The sequence below is a fragment of the Xiphophorus couchianus genome, chromosome 3 (assembly GCF_001444195.1).
Source record: "Xiphophorus couchianus chromosome 3, X_couchianus-1.0, whole genome shotgun sequence".
Classification (NCBI taxonomy): Eukaryota; Metazoa; Chordata; class Actinopteri; order Cyprinodontiformes; family Poeciliidae; genus Xiphophorus; species Xiphophorus couchianus.
Genome location: NC_040230.1, coordinates 21,536,594 through 21,558,951, shown reverse-complemented (window position 1 = coordinate 21,558,951; position 22,358 = coordinate 21,536,594). Strand labels below are relative to the sequence as shown.

The window sequence follows — 22,358 nt, the reverse complement described above, 5'->3', positions numbered from 1 at the left end:
GATGGTTGCACTTTAAAGGTGTGTACATTGTGGAGCCAGCAGATTTAGGGATTAGTGGCCAATTGATCAACTTGATTGGCTTGTATACAAGAAACTGTCATTGTGGATACGACGGGTCTTAAATCCTTCCATGGCGCGAGAGCTGATTGTGTTATTTGATGTCCTGATCCTGTTTTGGTTGAGCTGGAAACGGGAGAGGCCTGGATGTTTTTATTGTGGGGAATTATTGTGTTTAAGCCGCTGAACATGACACATAATGAAATTTATGGTTCTGCAAGGCATGTTGGTTGGTCACTGAGTTGGAGGAAGTGGAGACCAAGGCAAAAAGAGGAAATGGCTTTATGGCAGGGGGCGTTATGTTGACGGTTACTTTTTCCATTGCTTAAATTTGCAAAGTAAAATTTCTTAAAATGCTTTTTATTTGTTCTGAGTATTGAGATGATTAGCCTCTTAAACACAAACCTTTTTGAAGGTGTGCATTACAAGTTTTACATGGTAAATGTAAGTGGCCTGTACTTGTATAGCACTTTATCAAGCCTGCGAGACCTCGGTGTGCTTAACTCTACATTCAGCCACTCAAGAATATGAAATGAAATTTAGAATTTACTGGGTGATTTGGCACCAAAACACATCAAACATTTCTTGCCATTCTATCAACTCTCCAGGCCACTCATGTCTTCAAATCTACTCTGCATTAACCAGAACCAAAACCAAACATAGAGCAGCAGCATCCCGTTTTTATGCTTCACTACTCTGGAACAAACTTTTCATTTGATTCAAAAATACTTTTTAAAACTTCAAGAAAACTGCAAAAAGCACCGTTTTATTTATAAAAGACTAAAAGAAATCTGGGCTGCTTCAGCATACCTGCTGTTTTTCAGCAGGTCTGTGGATGTGAAGGACATAAAAATACACAAATATCTGACATTACATCAGTATATACTGTAAACATCAAATCAAGGCTAAAACCCCATTTGTTTAGAGTTGCTTTCTAGTAATAACAACTAGAACATATTTGCCACTGCAAATATTTGTTTTTGCTCATTTTGTTGTTCTATTTTCCTCCTGATCATATCAACACTTTAAATGGCCTTATTGTCGAAAATGTGTCATGCATATAAAATTGCTTTGCCTAGCTTTTCTTACATCCTGCCTAACATTTCAACAGAATTTGGGGTTTTTATTAGTTGTGATAGTCATCAAAATGAAGAGAAACAACACATATATGTGTGTTTGACAAATCTACGAAATAAGAGTTTCACTTATTGAAACTAACTTCTTAACTAAATTAAGTTTTTGATGGCATTTACATCAACTTGACTCCTGTTGGCATAAATCCCTTTCACTGTAAAACCAGGAAAGTGCCTCAAGTCAGATGTGACTAAATCCCGTTTCAAGCCCCGGACTTGAGTTTTGCTCTTGCTCTTCCTCCCATTAGGCCAAAAAAGAATGAACCACGATCCTCACGGATCACTTATGTTAACGTCTTGTGTGAATGTCTGCACACAAGTCTTAAAGCTTTTCCAGACAGATGTACATAATACAGATAAGAGACGAGTAAATGCTCACATCAGGTAAGAAGATGCAGTCATGAGCGTGAGAGCAGCAGGAACGAATGAAGCTCATGTGAGGGCAGAGGGAGGGAGGAGAGTGACGGTGATGGGGGAGTGTTGTTGATTGTTCCTCATATTTCAAGAGAGGTCCCGCAGACAGATCTCCATATAAGACCACGGGGTGCTCTGATCTCTGTGTCTTGCCACCAGCAACCAGGAGGGTGGGAGACATTTCCACAGCTCATCAGATTCCCAGTTCTTCTCATTTTTTATATATATATAAATATATATTCTCAGTCTTAATCCTCTTCGCATTTCTTTCAGCCAATGTTGATTTGTGCTTTTGCTTAAATTTTGAAATCCTGGTCTTGGTCTAACTTATCGGAGAAGGTCTGCGCAAAGATGGTCACCATCAATCTGCATCAGACTGAATAGCATAAACACCGGAATTAAATCCTCCAAGTTTGGCAACTGGTGGAGATTTGCCATTTTTGAAAAGGTAAGTGATTTGCTTTAGTAAAGTTATTCGTTTGAAAATGTGTTTTGTCTTTTGGTTGCAATATGCAGCTGTAATCAACATAGTTTTGAAAGAAAAGTTAAGGTACACCTCATTGTATTTTGCAATTTTGACAAATCCTGATTAATACAACTTCAAGAAAAATGACATAAGCAATTTAAAAAGCAGATTAAATTTTTTTGAAAACACATTAGTTAAAAACAATATCTTGATGCCTGATTTGCCCCTTTTTAATTTTTTACAAAAAAAACAAAAAAACACTGTATGTTGGGATATTTCTGGTAAACATCATGCTGAGAGACTGTGGTCCAGACGTGTACAAAATGGCCTTCATGAAGTGATAACCTTTTCAAAAAGCTCCTCTACCTCCTCTTGTCACTCTCAGTCCAGACCCCTTCAGTCCATGTTGTTTTTCTCCATCCTCTGTTCACTCTACGTTCAATTCAAACCATATGCAGCATGTGTTGGATTAATGCTATGGATTTGCCCACAACACAGTTGACTTTAAATGTTGGAAATTTTACTAACATTCATACTTAGACGTGATGTTATTTCAAACCAGTGAAACGCTTATCTTTCATTTTCATCCATTGTGACTTGACGGCAGCAGTGTGCTGCATCTCAGGGGAAGCTGTCTAAGTTGGTATCATTAACCTGATTTCTTGTAAAGGGAATAATTAATCTCTCTTTTTTTGTGTGTATTTTCTGTGTCATTCTGCGTTCAAGACTCGTCAGCTACACCTGTACTTCCTTTTGCTCTTCCTACTGGCACCTCACAGCTGAAGTGATGTCCTCTCTTGCAGCATCAGAAAAATCCTCTCCGAACGCCGTGGGTCCCAAAGAGGTAAGGACACGAGTGAGGGATAGTTTTAATGAGGGTAAATGGGAAATATTTTATTGAACTACTGATATATTTTTAAAAGTTTTATTCATTAATTCCTGGTATTATTTTTTAGTCTGTATCGATGTTTGTAAGTTGCGGGTGAAATGACTAAAACATTTGGCTGGTGCATGTGCTGGAGGTGAGAGGCACCATATGTTATGCGTGGGAAATCCAGGAAGGAGATTGAAACTGGCTCAGCAAATGCAAACGCATTTCCATGTGTCAGTGTACGTCTGCATGATCTCGTCTCTTGTAGATCTACATTGAACATAGATGTTGCATTTGAGAAGTACACACCTGGGGGAGGGGGGGCATGTCTTAGAGCTGTTTCTTTACTCACTTTTTGAAAAATCTACTTTATGTTTTCTTTTTTTTGTTTGTTGTTTTTTTTGTAAAATGTAAACTTATGACAAAGCCTGGTCCCTCAGGTGGAGCTGATCCTTGTAAAGGAGCAGAACGGGGTCCAGTTCACCTCCACCACCTTAGTAGCTCCGGCCCAGACTATCCCCTCTGGGGAGGAGGAAAGAGAGACCTGGGGAAAGAAAATCGACTTCCTCCTCTCTGTGATCGGATTTGCCGTGGATCTTGCGAATGTCTGGAGATTCCCCTACCTTTGCTACAAAAACGGAGGAGGTGAGGAAAAAAAGGCCAAAGGCTGCCTTTGGTGCAAGGACGGAAGTTAAAACAATGCAGAGTTGTATTATTTATTTTGCCTTGCACAAGTCCTATGGGCTTGTCCATGATGACTGGCGTTTGTATATATATACATATATTTTTATCCAAGCGTTTGCTGAGATCAAACTAGGAGGAAAAACAGCACAGCTGCTCTGCATAGATTAGCTCTAACAATCAGTGTCACTAATTATGGCTGTTTAACATAGAGCTGTCATTATGCTTAGAGGCTGTACATGGTGCTGTGGCTAAAAATGAAATGGTATTCTAGCCATGTTAAGGGCTGACATATAGCATGTACCATAGCCTAGCTGCACATTGAGAAACGTACTGTTATATTTTATTTTAACCAAACTGACCAAATAAGAAAAATAGAAACACTTTTTGAAAATTATATTCAGATTTTAAGCATTTAGTCCCATACTTTGGCAACGCAGCAGGCATTTTCAGGTGTTAAGTAATAGTTTTACTGTCAATCAAATAGACAACATAAAAATAAATATAAAACAGTCTTGTCAACAAAATGAATGACATTTTCTTATGTAGAAATTAGTATGACTCATTTACTTAAGTCTCAACTATTTTGTATGTTGTTGTCAAAATATGACATTTTTCTTTGTCATGTGTCATGATATTGATGTAATATTACCCTATTTGATAGAACCTTATGTACAGAATGTTTATGAGCTGCTGTATGAACAAATTGGTTGGATTTATTTCGGTATAAATAGATCCAACCAATTTGCAGTTGCAAGTTTTTGCACCATACCTTACAACCAGATCATATTCATATTTTTAAATTTTTATTTCTAATAATACTCTGCTTATGTGTCCACTAAGAAAATAGCCTAACATTATTTTAATGTTCTTTTTTTTTTTTTTAAAGCTTTTTGAAAGTTTAGTGAGATTATTGTGTGCTTTATAAATTGCCAAGACACACACATACATTTATTATACAAGCATCAGTTGAAGAACAAACTTTATAAACTCCTAGTATTGTGATTTATTTAGGTGCTTTTTAATAGGGACAGACAGCACTCCTTTTTGTGTGTGGATTTGATGTTTATGTGATGTAATTAGATGTCTTCAATGCCATTGCATGACTGTGCTTCCTTTATATGATAAATAAATAAATGCAGATATATATATATATATATATTGGTTTTGTGCAGGAGCCTTCCTGGTCCCGTACCTGTTCTTTATGGTGATAGCAGGGATGCCTCTTTTCTACATGGAACTGGCTCTTGGGCAGTACAACAGAGAGGGAGCAGCAGGCGTCTGGAAAATTTGTCCCATCTTTAAAGGTAAGACGGAAACATCACCATCCAAATTTATTGATCTCTCAAGCAAAGATTGTTGACGGAAAAATGTGTTTATATATATATGTTCTACAATCATATATTATCTTGAATGCAGATTTATTTAAAAAGACATGGGTAGCATCACTTTAAAAATGTTAGAAGGTGATGATAATACTTAAAAAAAGGACTTCTGTGTTTGGTCACTCTCCTCGGAATTAAATGGTCATTACTTTAACTTCAGATTTCAGATTAAATTACCCAGACACCATAATGTCCTCAGCTGAACTATCATCACCATGTTAATCTAAGTGATCTCTTCCAAAGTTTTCTATTCAAAACCTTGGTCTTAAAGTAAAAGGAAAAAAATGAACACTCAATTTAAATTTCAAATCCTTTTCTCACTCTTGTTGGTGCAGGAACATTTGCTCTTGCACAATAAAAATGTTTGTAATTATGTTTTCTTTTTTGTCTTCCTGTATCTCCATTCGCCTGCATGCTTATTTGACAACCCCTCTTGAAATCTGCATCTTTTGCTTTCTGTGTGTCTGCCCACATGCCTGCCTGTCCACATGCCAGTCTCTTTTGTCCGCCTGTCTCCTCGTTGAGCAGCGACAGGCATTATTTATCCCCCAGAACATCAGGTTCTGTTGCCACTCAGATGGAAAGCAAATGAAAATTGGGCTTTTAGACTCTTTCCATGATTGTCCAATCGGGGTGATGCTGGCTGACACGCTCTCTCCCTGAGTACTTTTCAACACATCGTTAAGCAAAGCACAGTTTTAGGAGAATGCCAATTCAAACATACACTAATGGAGACGCAAACATTTGGACCCATTTTTGTTTTTGATCCCAGTCAAAGGTTGAAAATAATAATAATAATAATGTTTGTGGTTTTGTGCTCTTTATACGCCTTTATCTCTGTTCAGTCTCTTGTAGTTTCAATCTTATTCATTTTCAGGAAGTTTTCTTTCGCAATTTGAAGAAAATGATGTAAATTTAAGTTTCAGTTCTTTGCTTTGTATTCAGATGTGCTTGGGAAATGAAATACTAGCGGAGCATTTGTTGCTTCACAGTGTTCGGTTTCCTGTCTCGCATTACTAAATGTTTCCCACAGTGTGCATGCTTCTATCTACAGTATGTTTGTCTAAGAGTGTGGGCCCCCTGTCAGAGACCACACTGTGTATGTTGACGTTCTAATAACACGCTTCTCTCGCTGCAGGGGGATAACAGTAATTATTCAAATACACGTACGCATGCCCGTATTGACAGTAATTATTCTGATCAGCAAGCTGGTTTCCTCTCAGGATCAATGCGTTTGAAGAAAAGACGTGAAAACCGGTGATTGAGAGATAGCATGGCATCACGCGGTGCTAATAAGAGGGTTCGCTCTGTGGACAAATATCACATCCACGTTACAAAGATATCAATAAACTCCAGTTGTGGTCGGGCTTCTTAGCAAAGGTCAAAAATTAACTGCAGCCTTAGAAGACTGGACACTGCTTCAGATTTAGGAAAAGGGCAGATGTGCTGATAATTAAGGCATAAAACGTTTGTCTTTAAAAGTTCAGTTTTTAGTTTTTGTTCTAGACCGCAGGCATATTTTACAGATGAATATATGCTCACAGAAAGGCAAAAGTTGTTGTTTTAATGCTGTGAAATCTATTTTCAAGCATTAGTGTAAGATATGACAAGAAAAAAAATTTTAAATGTCAAAGGTTTTTGGAAAAGCAAATATAATGCTAGTTTAATTTGTTGTAGTGAATACGCTTTGTCCTGCATCACACAGTAATGGCAGCAGAATGTATTCTCTGCACATGGTAGAAATAGCAGCTCAGAAATATATAGATAGTCTATAAAACAGCCCGATTTAAAATAGTTTGCAAGTTCAGTGGGATGACAGCTTTTTTTTTTTCTCTCATGCAGTTAAAAGCTGGTATTTAAATATCCATCCATCACATTCAAAAATAGTCCAAAAAGCAGACTTGATTTGTGAATACAATGGAGATACAAACAAAACACACACGATTCCTGTCTTTTTGTGTCCATTACACACAAAAAGCCAGATTTTTGTGTGTAATGGGGTCCCTTGGAGATATTTGTACATCTGTAAGGTTCAGTCCTCCACACGTAACTCTAGATTCTGTTCATTAACATTTTAGAGTTGGTTACAAGTGTGACTGAACCTTTCTATCAACAAGTAATCCGTTTGTATGAACCCTGCTAGTAATTCCTTTCTGCAATTCCAATTCCTAATTTAATATCTTCTTGAAAACGTTAGGTGTACTTCTTATAAAACAATCTGCAAAACATTTATTAACTTTATAGAATACATTTCAAGAAGCTTACTCCTACCTGGATGTCTAAAATAAACTTCATAGGAACATTTAAGAACTTATATTCCTTTTGGCTACTGGGAGATCTTTAAAGAGATAATTAGCTATACAACATTATATTTAACTGGATCAGAGTAAAGGGGCTCAATATAAATAGTAATGTAAAATTTTTTACTAATCCCGAATTGCATTACATTTTGTTAGCTAGCCATGAGAGGTTGAGCAGATAAAGCCTTTCTTCTGTCTACATCTCCCAGAATGCTATGAGGTTCTGGATTGTAATTCAGTGAATATTCTAAACAGTATATTGAACTTTCTATCAGATGTATTATCTATTGATATTGACCATGTGTTTATTGCAATGTGTTTTTAAATCTATGATTTGTTGTCTAGCCATATTCTATATAATGAGTGTAATGTCATTTCTGTCCCCTGCAGGTGTTGGCTTCACAGTGATTCTCATTTCCCTTTATGTTGGTTTCTACTATAATGTCATCATCTCCTGGGCGCTGTTTTACCTCTTCTCCTCATTCACCCGCGAGCTGCCATGGGTCCACTGCAACAACACCTGGAACAGCCCAAACTGCTCAGACTGGGCCGACAACAGCTCCATCGGTGACATTTACAAAGCCACACCTGCTCAGGAGTACTTTGAGTAAGTTTAGTTGACCTGTGGATCTAATTTGTTGGATTCAAACATATTTTCCCTCCCTTAAACCTAACTAAACTTAAGAGTTTACTGACAGTCAGTATCTGCGATGGATTGGCGACCCTGTCCAGGGTGTCCACCTCTTGCCCATTGGCCTCTGGAGATAGTCACCAGCAGCCCTTGCGACCCCATAAGGATATGGATAAACGTATTGGACAATGGATGGACAATAGTTGGCGTACTCAGAGGACAACGTCATGTACTATATTCTGAAGTTTTAGTTAGCTGATATTGCCTCCTTCATTATAAAACTAAGCAGGTGTCCTTTGTTTCAGCTTGTTGGATAATGGAATGGATGGATGATAGTCAGTGTTACCAGAGGACAACGTCACATATGATATCCTGAAGTTTTATTTAGCTGATATTACCTCCTTCATTATAAAGCTGAGCAGGTGTCCTCTGTTTCAGCTTGTAGGGGGTCGTTCTGTTGTGACAGTCAAAGCTCTTCATCCCTGATAGCTGTGTGTGAAGTGGCAGTGTGCTATTTTCACTGAGCCACCTGCAAACAATTTGACCACAACAGCTCAATAAGTGGTATTAGTCTCTCTTTTAACGTTTATGTTGATTGAAGACTTAAACCAAAGTATAAAACATATTATGTCAAAATGCATACTTTCAGGTGATGTGTGTAATACAGCGGTGTACGATCAAGTGTGAGTGTACACCATAAAATCTGTTACTTCCACAAGTAGGTAATCCATTGATGTTTCAACATGCATTATTCATAGAATGCCTGATTTTTTTTTTTTAACAACTGGTCAATTCATGCTATCTGCACAAATATCCTTTAGTATTATGTGATCTATTGTTCAGCGATGAAGCTCACTTAGTGAGCTATCGAATCCAGACATTGGTTTGTTTAGGTATTGGTATTCTGCACTGTTGCATTGAATTTCTCTCAGCACCTGTTGTTAGAAAATAAATTCTGAGTTCTCAACACATTCAAGAATTTACTCAAAATCTAAATTTAATTAAACATAACTTTGTTAGAAAACAACAGTTAGTTTTACTCATGCCTGTATATCTTGTCTGACCCTTATTCAGTCCCCAAAGTAGTCAAATCTTGTATTAGTGGGTGGATGGTGATCATTTCCAATAATTTGATTTCTGCTTAACATTTTAGTAAAAAAAAAAAAAAAAAAAAGCCGCCCCCACAAAATCAGGTTATATGTTGGGTAGTAGCCCTAAACATTTATCATTTTAGCAGAAGAAACCTCTTCCATTTAGAGACATTTAGGATTTCTGCAGTGTGAACTATTTTCAAGACGTGATATACAGCTGGTGACTCTGGGAGCGGTCATGTTCCTAAACTGGATGTTCCGTTTCCCAGACGAGCGGTCCTCCATATTCAAGACAGTAATGGTATTGGTGACCTTGGACGTCCACGCTGGCAGTTGACTTCCTGTTTGGCTGTTGTGATTATTCTGCTCTACTTTAGTCTCTGGAAGGGAGTCAAGACCTCAGGCAAGGTAGGACATACGGCACACATTGTTAAAATAAAAGAAACATGGAAATGTTTCCAACCATCTTGAGTCTGGAATTCATAAAATTGTGAAACTAAGGACCTAAAAGCTTTAAAACTCTTAGTTAAATGTTTGTGTGCCAGCTTTTATTTGGACTGTCTGTAAAGGTTTGGGTTATCCGCAAGTGATCAACATGTAATGTCATGTGACTCTTTAAGGTTGTGTGGATCACGGCCACCATGCCCTATGTGGTCCTGACTGTGCTCCTGCTCCGTGGAGTAACTCTGCCTGGAGCCATCGATGGCATTAAAGCCTACCTCTCTGTCGACTTCCTGAGACTTTGCGATGCCAAGGTGAGTCCAGACAGATCAGCAGACGGATACAACGGAGATTAGAAAGGGAAGCTATGTGGGGAGGACAGTGGCGACTGAGAGCTCCACTGAAGGAATGCTTTGACATTTCCATGTTTTGTCTGTTTATTTTTGTTTTCTCTAGCACAAACCTACAACTTGGCAAGAAGTTTGAAATCTGAGAAAGTCTTACATGTTTTATAAACACCACCTTGAACTTTCTAAGATAGAGTGCCAACTCACTTTTGGTACATTAAACACTTGAAAGCTAATTAAGCTATTTTGCACAAACAATCACAGAAAATCTTAGAAAAGTCAAACCTTTTTTGTGAGAATTTATTGGGGTGGAGATTGGGTCGATAAAATCCCATTTGGCACATGTAAAAGTTTCATACTTTTTATTCTTTATGTTGGTCAGACTGTCTAGCAACTTGCATCATGAATTCTTTAAAGCAATCTCTTAAAATCTGGTGACGTCTGCTAGACAAGTGAAAATTGTTAGTGTACGGTCATCTGGATCCCCATACCTTAATATTACAGTAAAGAAAGAAACAGTGGAAGGAGACATAGTCTAAGGTCAATCTTTCCTTATACTTTATGCCGAAAAAGCCACAGGTAGCATCAGAATGTACAAACTACTAGCAGCAGTGGTACAAATAATTGCACCACCTCTGACTTGGATCAAAACAGTTTTTTATTTACATGGAATCCCCCTCCCACTTAAAAAAGACGCTTAAAGATTGATATTTCTCATTTTTTACTGTGAGAATTTGTTCCCTTAATTAAAAATTCACTTATTTTATTACTTTTTACACAACTTTATCAGAGGTGCCAACATGTCTGTACACCTACTACAAAAAGTAGGTGTACAGACTAATGTAGCCATTTGAAGTTACATAAAGTGAAAGATGATGTTCAGTGGTAAGAGATACAAGGCACAGAGTATTTTACAACAATTAGACAATAATTCTAACTCCACTGTATATTAGTGTTGGTACATATATTGTTTTACAATGACAAACTTCCTGCTATACATTTTCAAGTTGTGTGTAAAAATATGCAGTTTCTTCTGGAAATTCACCTGTTATTTTAGATAATTGAATATTTACTGGAAATTCACAAAATAGTTTTTTCCTTGCCTGCTGTGAACCAATCTGACATGACATTATATTGACTCACACAGGCAACCAATGAACGCCTTAACAGCACTACTAAATTTGTATTATTTTTGCTTTAACGGACTGGCTATTCACTAATTTTAGATGTCACAGAGCTTAAAAAGCAAACATGCAAGACCAAGATTGAGGAACTTTGATGGACAGACACTGAGAAATTTATGGGAGCAATTGGCGAATTAGATTAAATAGATGCATGCAGCAGCAATTTGCAAAATTACCCCCTGTATTCACATGTGTCTTTCATCTACTGCTGTTGAATGAGTTTCCTGCAATTATCTCAAATAATGGCTTTTTTCCTCTCCTGCACCTTTTGTTTGCCGCTTCATACAAGTGTGCTTGTTCTTTCGCTCCCCAGGTCTGGATTGAGGCTGCAACACAGATCTGTTTCTCACTGGGTGTGGGGTTTGGTGTGCTAATTGCATTTTCCAGCTACAACAAATTCAGCAACAACTGTTACAGGTATACACACACACACGCACACGCCAACGCACACGCACACACATGCAGTGTGATAGGCAGGTGGGGGCTCATCAAGGCAGACAGGGGTGGAGAACTTGCCATGCGGTTCAAGCATGCTTGCTGCACAAGTAGGTGAAATAGAATCACCTTTGAAGCTACAAAAAAAGGAATGTTTGAAAAGAAGCCATGCGGCTGAAAATTTAACAAGACAAAGTATTAAATTCATGGAAAATCTGAAAGCAACCAGAAGAAAAGGTTTCATGTCCGCTTTTGGTTTTCTATTGTTTATGATGGCTGACAGACAATATAGTCCAGCTTTAGTATTTGATTGCACGAATGAGCTAACGATACAGCAAATTATACATAAATTTTATTCAGAATAATTTTTTGAGAATCTTTCTATTAATTTATATTCACTGCTTACCTTTTTCTAGACTTTACAAAAACAACAAAATGGTTGCTTGTCATCTACCAACTTAACAGAATGACTAGAAAAACAATCAATTTTCTTTTTCTAAATCATTTCTTCAGTTTCATTTTTAAAAGCCATACTCAAAGGGATTATCCTTGGACCCACAGCTGGCATTTTCTTTAATGGATATGATCAGTTTGGTAGGATGTCGCTGTGCTCTGGCTAAAAAACAGTTTTTATACTGTCATTCTGTATAAAATCATTGTGTTTTGTTTTATCCAGGGATGCTATCATAACCAGCTCCATCAACTCTTTGACAAGTTTCTTCTCTGGATTTGTTGTCTTCTCCTTTCTTGGGTACATGTCCCACAAACACAACGTGGCTCTAGATAAAGTCGCTAGAGATGGTATGTTGTTGTGAAGACCTTAACCTTTTAGTTTAATATGCTAATACAAATAGAACATGGAGTCTTCCTTATGATTTTATAATTTTCAAAAGTGCATGATCTGATTTAGCTTTTGGCTATTGTTACTCAATCATGTTTGACGTAGACATGTTGTACTGCTGAAATAGGCCACTGCCATGAAGGCATATTATTTCCATCTTGACTATGTTATGGCTATGTATTCCCATATGCAAAAAAAATTATTTATTATTTATTTTCCCACCTTTCTATGAAACCAAACATTCCCCTTTCCAGCTACTTAAGCTTCAATTGGCGGTTCACTACAGTCTCTCCCTTGCGCTTTTGAAATAAATTGATCACTGTAGAACTGAACATCCCCGAAAAAGATGCACTTTTGGTAATGTTGTGGTCCAGTTGCCTGGTCATCACGTTTTGCCGCTTGTCAAACTACATCAAATCTTCATGGTTGTCCTTTTTCAAATGTGAATTTTTTTTTTTTTTTCACTTGTTGCTAGTATGTGTGCAATAAAAACATAATCATTGGTCGTCTTCTGTCAGTGGTCATAATGATTTGGCATTATGCTCGATCATTGTATGTGATGTTCTTCTGTTCATTTTTTTGATTTTTCTCTTCGTCAGGTGCTGGTTTAGTGTTTGTCATTTATCCAGAAGCCATTGCAACGTTACCTGGGTCATCAGTGTGGGCGGTGATTTTTTTCATTATGCTGCTGACACTTGGTCTTGACAGTGCAGTGAGTATGCATCCACACACACCGACACACATTCACATCTCTTATTTGCCAACATTGGTGGTAATTTATTTGCATATTGGTTGGAGATTTGACAATGAGAATTTTGTACCTGATTTCTAACATTTGTTTTTTTGTAAAGCTTTGACCTAATAACAATTTGTCTTGAACAGTCTTATTATATAAAGATAAAAAATGTTAAAACATATACTTTTTGTTTCTTCTTGTCATAAGCAGAAGCAAAGTTACAATGTGTGTTTGCCTTGCAAGTTATAGTAAAACAAGTTTTGTTTTTTATTATTATTGCCATTAGACTAGAAAACTAGACTAGAAAACACAAGTTCCAGTTTAATAGCTTCTTGCACCTTCATTGGAAACATATAACTTTGAAAATAAGAATCAACATTGCAGAGTGTTTTTCTTTAATATGAATTGGTAATATTATATTATAATATAATATTCAGAATTTAGGAAAAGATACGATTTTTAAGTTTCTGTGCAGCTGCACACTAATCAGAGCCAATTGAGCTAAAAAACCTCACCCTACAATAAAGTAAAAATTACCATTTTGAATTTTTCTAATCTTTTTTTACTCTTAACATTCATGCGAACATCTGCTGTCTGATTCTCTATCACTTTGTGTTTTGTTCTGATTCCTCTGTAGATGGGTGGGATGGAGTCTGTGATCACTGGGCTGATTGATGAATTCAAATTCCTTCACAAACACAGAGAGCTGTTCACCCTGTTTATTGTTGTTTCAACATTTCTCATATCCCTCTTCTGTGTCACAAATGTGAGTTTCATAGCAGGAAGACGTTTTGCATGACATACTTGTTTGCTTGGTGGTAAATATTCACCTCTGCAATGCTTAAACTCTTAATTACAATCAGTGTCCTTCCAAGAAACAAATATTTGCATATGCAGTTCACCTTGTAAAAAATGTCTCACAATGCCAAATAAAACCTACGTGGATTTAATTGTGTTTCTTTTTTCTCTTTCAGGGAGGGATGTATGTGTTTACTCTGCTGGATCACTTTGCAGCCGGAACATCGATTCTCTTTGGAGTGCTTATTGAAGCCATCGGCATTGCCTGGTTCTACGGTGAGAAAGATGAGCTAAAGTAACAAGGAGAGACGCCACTTGATTCATTTTTTTCATGACCAGCAAAGCTGATGCTTTATTAAGGGTCTGAAGAGAAATTGCTTGGTCTGGGTGTTGTGTGCCCCAATACAACATGCCTTTTATTAGATATAAAACAGCTTCAGGTAGACGGTTATAGCATTGGCCTCTTCAGTTCTGTCCCCACGCTGTGCATATTGTTGGGAAACTGTTTGTGTGGTGCTTATGAAATGAACAGATGGAGAGAGAGTCTGACCTGTGACTGTGTTACCTCTCAGCTCACTCAGCAGTGGTGAGTCAACAAACAATAAAAATCATTGCTCAGGAACAGGCACTTCCTTTTTCTGTCACCTGCCATAGTCGCCTTAGTCATTGTGGTTATGGCTGAGGTTTGTCCAGTCATTTATTACACAAACATTCTTGCGGCATTTCATTCAAGTGTTGCCAACAACATTTTGAAGAAATTATTTCCCAATAAATTCTGACATAAAATTAATGACATCTTTATTCTGGTATGTTGTGTTTTGATGTACAGCACTTTGTATCAGCTGTGGTTGTTTTAAAGTGCTTTATAAATAAAGTTGGTATGGCATGGTATGGTCTATGCTGTGGCACTACGTATTGTTAGCGCAGCTGCATTGTACAAATTTGTTGTTCAAATAATTTCCAGGTTTTGTTTTTGTGTGTGTGTCACATTTGTATGTTCTTCCTTTCCATATGTGTCTGCTGGTAGATATGGGTTCTACCAGCAGACACAGATGTTCCATTCATTCTAAAAATATGTTTTATTACTGCAACTTCTCTCTTTAAATTGCCTTGGATGAATGGATATTAGAATATTAGAATTTGTCTGTGATATCATTATGAGTAATTTTTTTTTCTTTCAAAAATATGGTTCAGTGGCAGTATGGTTTGGATTTATGGAGCTCATGGTATCATAGTATATACACTCACATTTTATATCAAATTGTACCACTTCCTACTTCTAAGGACAATTTTAAGAGACCAAATAACCTAGTATGATCATTTTGAAGTGTGGGAAGAAGGCAGGGAACGCAGAGAGAACAGCCACGATGTTTAGCTTTATTCCAAAACCTTTTTATATCCTTTGTTTAAACAGGTTACAAAAATATATATATTCACATTATATGTTTTCCTAAAGGTCTCAAATTATTTTTATTATTATTTTTTTTACATTTTTTTATTTGTTTTCTGTAAATTGAAAGAATATGAACAGTCAGAAAGTATTGCAAAAATGCGAAATAATAAGATAAAGACCTGGTAGAACTACTGACGTGAGCCAACTTTCCTCCCCTGTGGCTTCTAACCTAGAAAGTGGAGGGGTGAATAAAGATCTGAGTAGTACCAAGGCCCCAGGCAAAGGGGGTCAGCATATTACCCCAGTTTGCTGGATCTTGACCTTGGCATGCCCAATAAATCATGCCCGAGGCTTCAATGGGCTTTTGTTGGTCTTTTTTATATCCTTATAACTACTGACAGAAACCCTTGACCCTCTGGCTACTGTGGTCTTTCATTCTGCTATCCACTACTTCAGAATTATTTGTTGAACTGAATACCTGGTCGTCAGACTGGATACGTTGTTCTACACTGAGGAATGTTAGGCAACACAGAGAAAAAAATAATTAAAGCATAAAAAGGAATGAGTGAAGGGAATTTGTCTGCCTTTGCACAATTACTTTAAGCACTGCTCAGTTAGTGTTCTCCTATAACTCTTATGCCAGATGTAATACTGGGAATTTCCATAATATTTTTTTTGCACTATTCTACTTATACTGTACTTTTCTGAATGTCTTCAACTACTAGAGAGATAAAACAAGGGAGGATGCTCTAAACACCCTCTTATAAAAGACACTTTTCATTTGGTATTAAGGTAACTGAGGCAGTTCAAAGCAAAATTTTTGTAACCCATCAATCCAAAAAAAGTTTAATAAGCCATAATCTTATGTTTACACAGATTATCATGTCTAAAATCTATATTTACATGTTGATATGTGAAACCACCTTGACATGCATCAGCATCAGTTTCTCAGTCTTTGATGATTTTGAGGTTATTATTACTGAGTGAACTTAAATATCAGCACATTTGGTGTGGTTTATTTTGTTCTGTTTCGTGGGAAATGCTATTCTGTTCCTGCATAAATTTGTTCCTACCATCTTGTTTAACCCACAGCCCTATCTCACTCCAAGTTCCACCCAAACGTTTGCATCTTTGTGTGGTACCATCAAGCATCTTTGTGTGTTTTAGGAGTGGATCGTTTCAGTGATGACATTAAGGAGATGATTGGTCACAGACCAGGAAGGTACTGGAGGCTGTGCTGGAAGTTTGTTAGCCCTTGCTTCCTCCTGGTGAGTCCTACCCCTTGTAGGCTTGTGATTTATAACATAAACATGGATGAAGCTTACATTAAATTCTACTGGCTTGTACAAAGACATGCATACAAACTTGTGTTTCTGTTTTTGACCAACAATGCTAATTAGGCCTTTGGTAAATTTTGTTTTTGGAAAGACTCTCCAAAGTCGGAATTTTGTGTTTACACTTTTCTCCACTTATAGTTTATGGTTGTGATTAGCTTCGCCACGTTCAACCCTCCAAATTACGGCTCCTACATGTTTCCTCAATGGGCAAACCTGGTAGGGTGGTGCCTGGCCATGTCATCAATGACCATGGTTCCACTGTATGCCATCTACAAGCTCTGCACACTTCCAGGAAGGTTTTGTGATGTAAGTCTTCTTAATCAACTTTATACAAAGCAAGCAAAAGATTTTTTTTATCTTTCGCTTGCTTTGGTACTGTGATACGTTTTTGTTTGTGAGGCTTACTGGCTTAAGAACAGGTACTAATCAGTCTTCCCTAACAGCGCCTTGCTTATGCCATCACCCCGGAGACAGAGCATCATCTGGTAGACAACGGAGAGGTTCGGCAGTTCACTGTGAGTGTTACCTTGAGCCTAATTATTATTTTTTTAGCATAAGCTAATCATAAGCTAGTTTGCTGTTAGATTTCAGTCATGATTATAGAGTGTTTAACTTTAAGGGCACGCTGCACTTTTTTCCCCCCACAGCTGCATCACTGGTTGGTCGTTTGAGAGCTACAGAAAGAGAAATGGAAGGAGTGAAAGAGAAAGAATGTCAGAGTAGATGCTGGATGCATGCAAAAGTAGAAGCCTAAGGAGCTAAAGAGTGAAGACAGCCATGTAAACTGATCACAGGGATTAGGATGCAGAGCTTAAAAGTGCCAAGAAAAAAAAAAAGAGTAAAACAAAATCCACATAAATTGTAGTGTTGTTACATTTTAATAGTGGATGTGTAAAACTGTGCATTGGCCCCTATCTACTGTTTCTCCACAAGCTTGTGAATGGGATTCAGTAAAATAGTTCATTTGATGTTCAGCCTGCTATTTCCGTAAAATGCAAAAAGCCCATGAATGAATAGCATGGAAGTCTTAGCCTGCTGGATATTAGTGTGATGAATCCTCCCCGTGCTTTATAACAGTAGAACATTGTTACTGCAGATGAATGAACACAGAAAGATATTGTGAACATTGTATGATATGTTTAGTGGCACAATTTAGGACACAATATTTTAAAATTGATAATGTTGTAGAGTTGCAACACAAAGCATTAATTCTCTTAAAACAAAATGCGTTTTATTTTTGATTATTCCTATTCCTGATCGAGATTTAGGACTAAAATCATTGATCTGAAGAATTCTAACTTATTCTATGTTCCTATCAGGACTATGTAATTATTAATTGTAATTTAAAGACTGTTATGATTGCTATAGCCTTGCAGAATTTCACTTGCTTACATCAGAATCGCTTACTTACATACAATGATTTATTTTTTTCAAATACTTATTTTCGAACATTTTCAGTCAATATTCTTTTAGGTGACGCAAAACCCAAATTATATTATAGCAACTGTGACTTTTTTCTTAGCTTTTTTTTAACATCATTTTAAAATATACACGTGGGCATATTGAAAATGTTATAAAAGGAAACCCCAGAGCCCCCAAAAGGTCACTTTTAATTACATCCAATTCATTTTTACCTGCCTGAGAATGATGTTAGCATTTTATTTAAAATGTAAAGCAAGACTCATACAGTCTTACTGTACAAGGCTTCAATATTGCACAGTAATCTATAGCTTCTTCTTCCTCTTTTTCACAACAGGGTGTGTCTTTACATCTGGTTGTTTCAGAAATGAGAAGCTTTTCATTGCATTTGAATAGGTAACTCAGACCTATTTGCTAGGTTACATTCAGGTGGTGACGTGTTTTTGGGGGGAGGAGAATGCTTGGAGAGCAATAGACAAAGAAGTGTTCATTGTCACTGTTTATTACAAAATGTTTCCATTGCTTGCATGTCTGAAAGTGAAGATCAGAACCTGAAGTCACATCTGGTCTAAAGTCATACTCAAGAGTAAAAAAAAAAAAAAGCCAAATCAAAAAAAATGTATCTGAGATTTTTCAAGTTTTTCAGAATATCTTAAAGATAAATCTGTTTTGTCCTCATTTATTTGTTAATAAGTCGCCGGACAACCAACATTTGACATCCATGTTGTGACCACAGAGGTTGATTGCAAAGATGTTAGCAAAAAAGATATTTATAGCTGTGTGTCATCAGCATAGCAGTGGTAAAATATTTGTGCTGTCTCAGGACAGATCCTCCCAGAACACAATGAGCAGTGCTAACTCTACCAGCTTAAAAATTACCTACAAAACAGAAAACTAGTAAGATAATTGAATCCTTATCACAAATGTCACATCGCGCACCAAACTGGCAAAACCCACTTTGACCTTTTGAGGGCTCTCTACTCACAGATGATTAATCCTTGATCAACCAAAGAACAGATATTGCTTCCTTAAATGAGATTATTTTTTACTAAGAGATTTTCCTCGCAGAGTCAACTGTTACCAAATCACTGCCACTAAATTTGTGTTTGTCCTCCGAGGGCGTTATGTGAAAGTATTGACGGTCACATTTCCTTTGAAAGGCATTTAGCTTTAATTTTACAGTTTATTCTGTATTCTAAGACTGTTTTCAAAAGTGTTTTTTTAATGAAATTGCAAATTATCACTGTATCATATAATAAATAAAATTGTTCAAAAGAATATATATGTTTAAGCAAAGTAAATGTAAAACCTGGGGACTTGCACTGAACTATAAGAAAGTGACAAAGGCGAAGAATATACAAATATATATATATATATATATATATATATATATATATATAAATATTCAGAAAATAGATATTAAAGAGAACTATATGAAAATCCATATTTGTTTTTCTTTTTGAGTTCTTTTGGTTCCATTACAAACCCATTCCCCAATAGGTAAGCAATCATTTCTTTTTCCCACTTATGATACATGTAACACACTGAAGGGTTATTTTTGTCCCAAGTTGTATGCATGTGCTGCTGTACTGTGCCCGGTGATGTTTCTGACTGTATGATTTTGTTTTGTACTGTCAAATTGAAGTATAACAATAAAATTGTTACTTTAAAACATAACCTTGATGCCTTCACTTGATTGTTTAAATAAAATATGTAGTCTTTGTGACCTATGTATGTCACATTCTAGTGGCTTCCTAAAAGTTTAAAAACTAAACAACTAATGCTAAATGATTATTATTGAACTGTAAAGCCTGATTACAGTGAAAAAATTCATTGCACCAGTTTTTAGCATACAGCGAGTTTATGTTTTAGGATCATTGATTCATGCTGAAACTGTCTCTAGCTCTCTGAATTGAAACATTGATCATGTGGCCTTCAGACGTGTCTGTTTCATACACGTGTTTTTTGGTCTGACGGTCTTCAGTTGGATAAAAAACAAATATCAATCATAGAGCATTTCATTTTTTTCTAAGCATGACCAAGAAGCTTCAGTGTTCATTACAATGGTATGAAGCGCACGCACTCAAAATTCTTAGCAAGGAATGGATTCCTAGCAGATAACATTTAGGATGATTACTGTCTACAAAAGATTGACAAGATTCAATTTCTGCTGACGATCAGCCAAGGTAAATATGTGTACAAGCCTTACATCAAATTTGCAAACACAAAACAAATGCATATATATATATATATACTATGTATATGTGTGTGTGGGTGTGGGGGTGTGTGTGTGTGTGTTTGTAATCTAAGCAAAGGAGTTTCCTTTCTTCAATTCCTTTCTTCTGAAAGGAATTGGTAACCTGCATATACGTGTGATTGTCAGCAAAATCAAAACCCTCTGCTACAATTTACAACAAGCAGACAGATGTACATAGCCTCTTTAAAAATGTATTGGTACTTTTCTCAGTAAAAATTATTTTGATCAAATATTTACATTCATGTCGTCACTCCCTGTCGTTTTTGTCTTCCACTGTGACCCGTTTCTAGTTTCAGCTCTCGAAGACTGCAACCTGCACAATCACATCTGTTGACAGTAGGTTTGGTTTTAGTCTACATAGTAACATCTGCTATACTATAGTACACTTTCTGTACGATGTAGGAGGATGTGCTCAATTGGACGTGTGTGACTCGACCTTGGCTCTGTTTGTTGACAATGTTAAAACACAGTGAGAATTGCACAGTGAGTTGCTGTGAGAATTTTCCAAATGTTGTCAGCCCAGGGCAATTGCAAGGCAATTTAGCCCATCCAAGGATATGGTTTAAAAGGTGCCATTATCGCACCCAATAAACAAAGCGATTATGTATAATTTCATGTCTTGCCATTGATGTTGAAACTGAAAATATACTCACAAGGAGTGGCAGAAGGAAATCTTTTTGTCTTAAGATTGTGTCAAAGAGGAGAGACACTTTCAGGAACCAGCAAATTGGGGCACATTGTTACCAATTAAATATTAGCAATAATATATACCAGGATTTTGAAACTACTATTGCCAAAATCTAGTGATTGGACTACTGTTTGCACTGGACTGAATATGGTTTGTAATTGAGAGAGCAGTGATAAATTAATACATTAAACTACTTATTTAATTGTATTAGTGCTTCACAAAATGCACTTATAAAGTGGTAAATTGGAACCTCAAACATAGCTTCCATATGCTATGTTATCTTTTACTTGGTGTACACCTCCCTCTACTGGTCAAATAGATATTACTTTGTTCAAAGTCAGTACTTTGAATAGATTATGGCTATAAAAACTTCAGGAATGCCCAGTGTCTCATGTCACGGCTTTATAAGCATATGATTGATTCATTAATTTACCTCATCTGAGTTAGTCTGAGACAAATGTGTGGATCTATTATAAGGCAGATTGCAAACAATGTGTGTGCTTGAGTGGCATCAATTAAAAGAAATCCACAAGAGGAATGAAGACTTTCTTTGGTCCAATTTCTCAATTCCACAAAAAAATGTCTGAGTAGAGCTGAAAAGATGCTTGTGAACAAAGATGCATACAAACCTAATTCAACTACATCATTTCTCTAAGGACGAGTGGGACACAATTTCAGGGAGCTACCAAGAGGAGGAAAACATACTCATAAAATCTGATAAAAGGCATGTTGCTCAATAGGCCATTGTCCCAAATACTAAGGAAAGGTATGCAGATTTTTGAATATTTGCATTAAACAAGTTCTGTGATCATGGCCTAATATTTTTATTTTTGTGAGTGCTTCATCCCTTTGAGAGATATTTGGTACTTTCTTTCATCTTTCAGTCAGGTAAATCTCTTTTTTTATTTATTTGAAGAAAAGAAAAGAAGCTGCCTAATAATTATGCAAACCTCGATGTAGTGTGTTGACCTCCTTAGGCCTCACCTTCCCTCATTACACAGATACACAATATTTGCTTAAATCCATTAAGCATTCAAGTTTATCCAGCTTCCAGTTAGAAAATAACGTGCCCAAGAATAAGGATGTGGTTAAAATACCCACTTCTCTAATAATTATGCACACAGCATACCTGCGACTTTCACTAGATTTAGCATGCATGGCAGTCATATTGCACTTGGTGACCTCTGACTTTCGCAGCCCGATTTCTGACTGCAGAGGTCGTTTTGTTGCTTTTCTGGCTCAGGGTCACAGAAGATCTGACTTCAGAGTGCAAATTCTGCGCACCATAACAATTCTTCATATTATCTCATTATCTGCATTTCATCTGGTCATTTTAAACAATTTTTGGAGGCTGAAAAACTAATCCTCATAACTCACTCTGTTGTGTCAAAGTGAACCTGGAGATAGATTGATATGTCACTTTCAAACTGTTATTTTCTTCTTTTTTTTTCTC

General features: G+C 36.7%; 1 protein-coding gene across 1 annotated transcript; it reads left to right on the top strand.

The window, feature by feature from the left end:
- The first annotated feature begins 1,689 nt into the window (after window positions 1-1,689).
- slc6a3 (solute carrier family 6 member 3) lies at window positions 1,690-19,637 on the top strand. The gene is made up of 16 exons (XM_028012722.1): window positions 1,690-2,052; window positions 2,797-2,914; window positions 3,382-3,586; window positions 4,798-4,929; window positions 7,698-7,914; window positions 9,299-9,437; window positions 9,650-9,784; window positions 11,315-11,418; window positions 12,113-12,237; window positions 12,877-12,989; window positions 13,651-13,779; window positions 13,988-14,087; window positions 16,372-16,472; window positions 16,680-16,847; window positions 16,985-17,056; window positions 17,189-19,637. The coding sequence occupies exons 2-16, from the start codon at window positions 2,858-2,860 to the stop codon at window positions 17,210-17,212; spliced, it is 1,821 nt and encodes a 606-aa protein (XP_027868523.1). The 5' UTR covers window positions 1,690-2,052; window positions 2,797-2,857; the 3' UTR covers window positions 17,213-19,637.
- Window positions 19,638-22,358: the final 2,721 nt, after the last annotated feature.

Excerpts from the sequence above, each read along its gene's own strand:
- slc6a3 (XM_028012722.1), top strand. The coding sequence starts at position 2,858 with ATGTCCTCTCTTGCAGCATCAGAAAAATCCTCTCCGAACGCCGTGGGT. Across the intron at positions 9,438-9,649 it reads GAGTCAAGACCTCAGGCAAG|GTTGTGTGGATCACGGCCAC; the intron begins GTAGGACATACG and ends TGACTCTTTAAG. Across the intron at positions 14,088-16,371 it reads CGGCATTGCCTGGTTCTACG|GAGTGGATCGTTTCAGTGAT; the intron begins GTGAGAAAGATG and ends TGTGTGTTTTAG.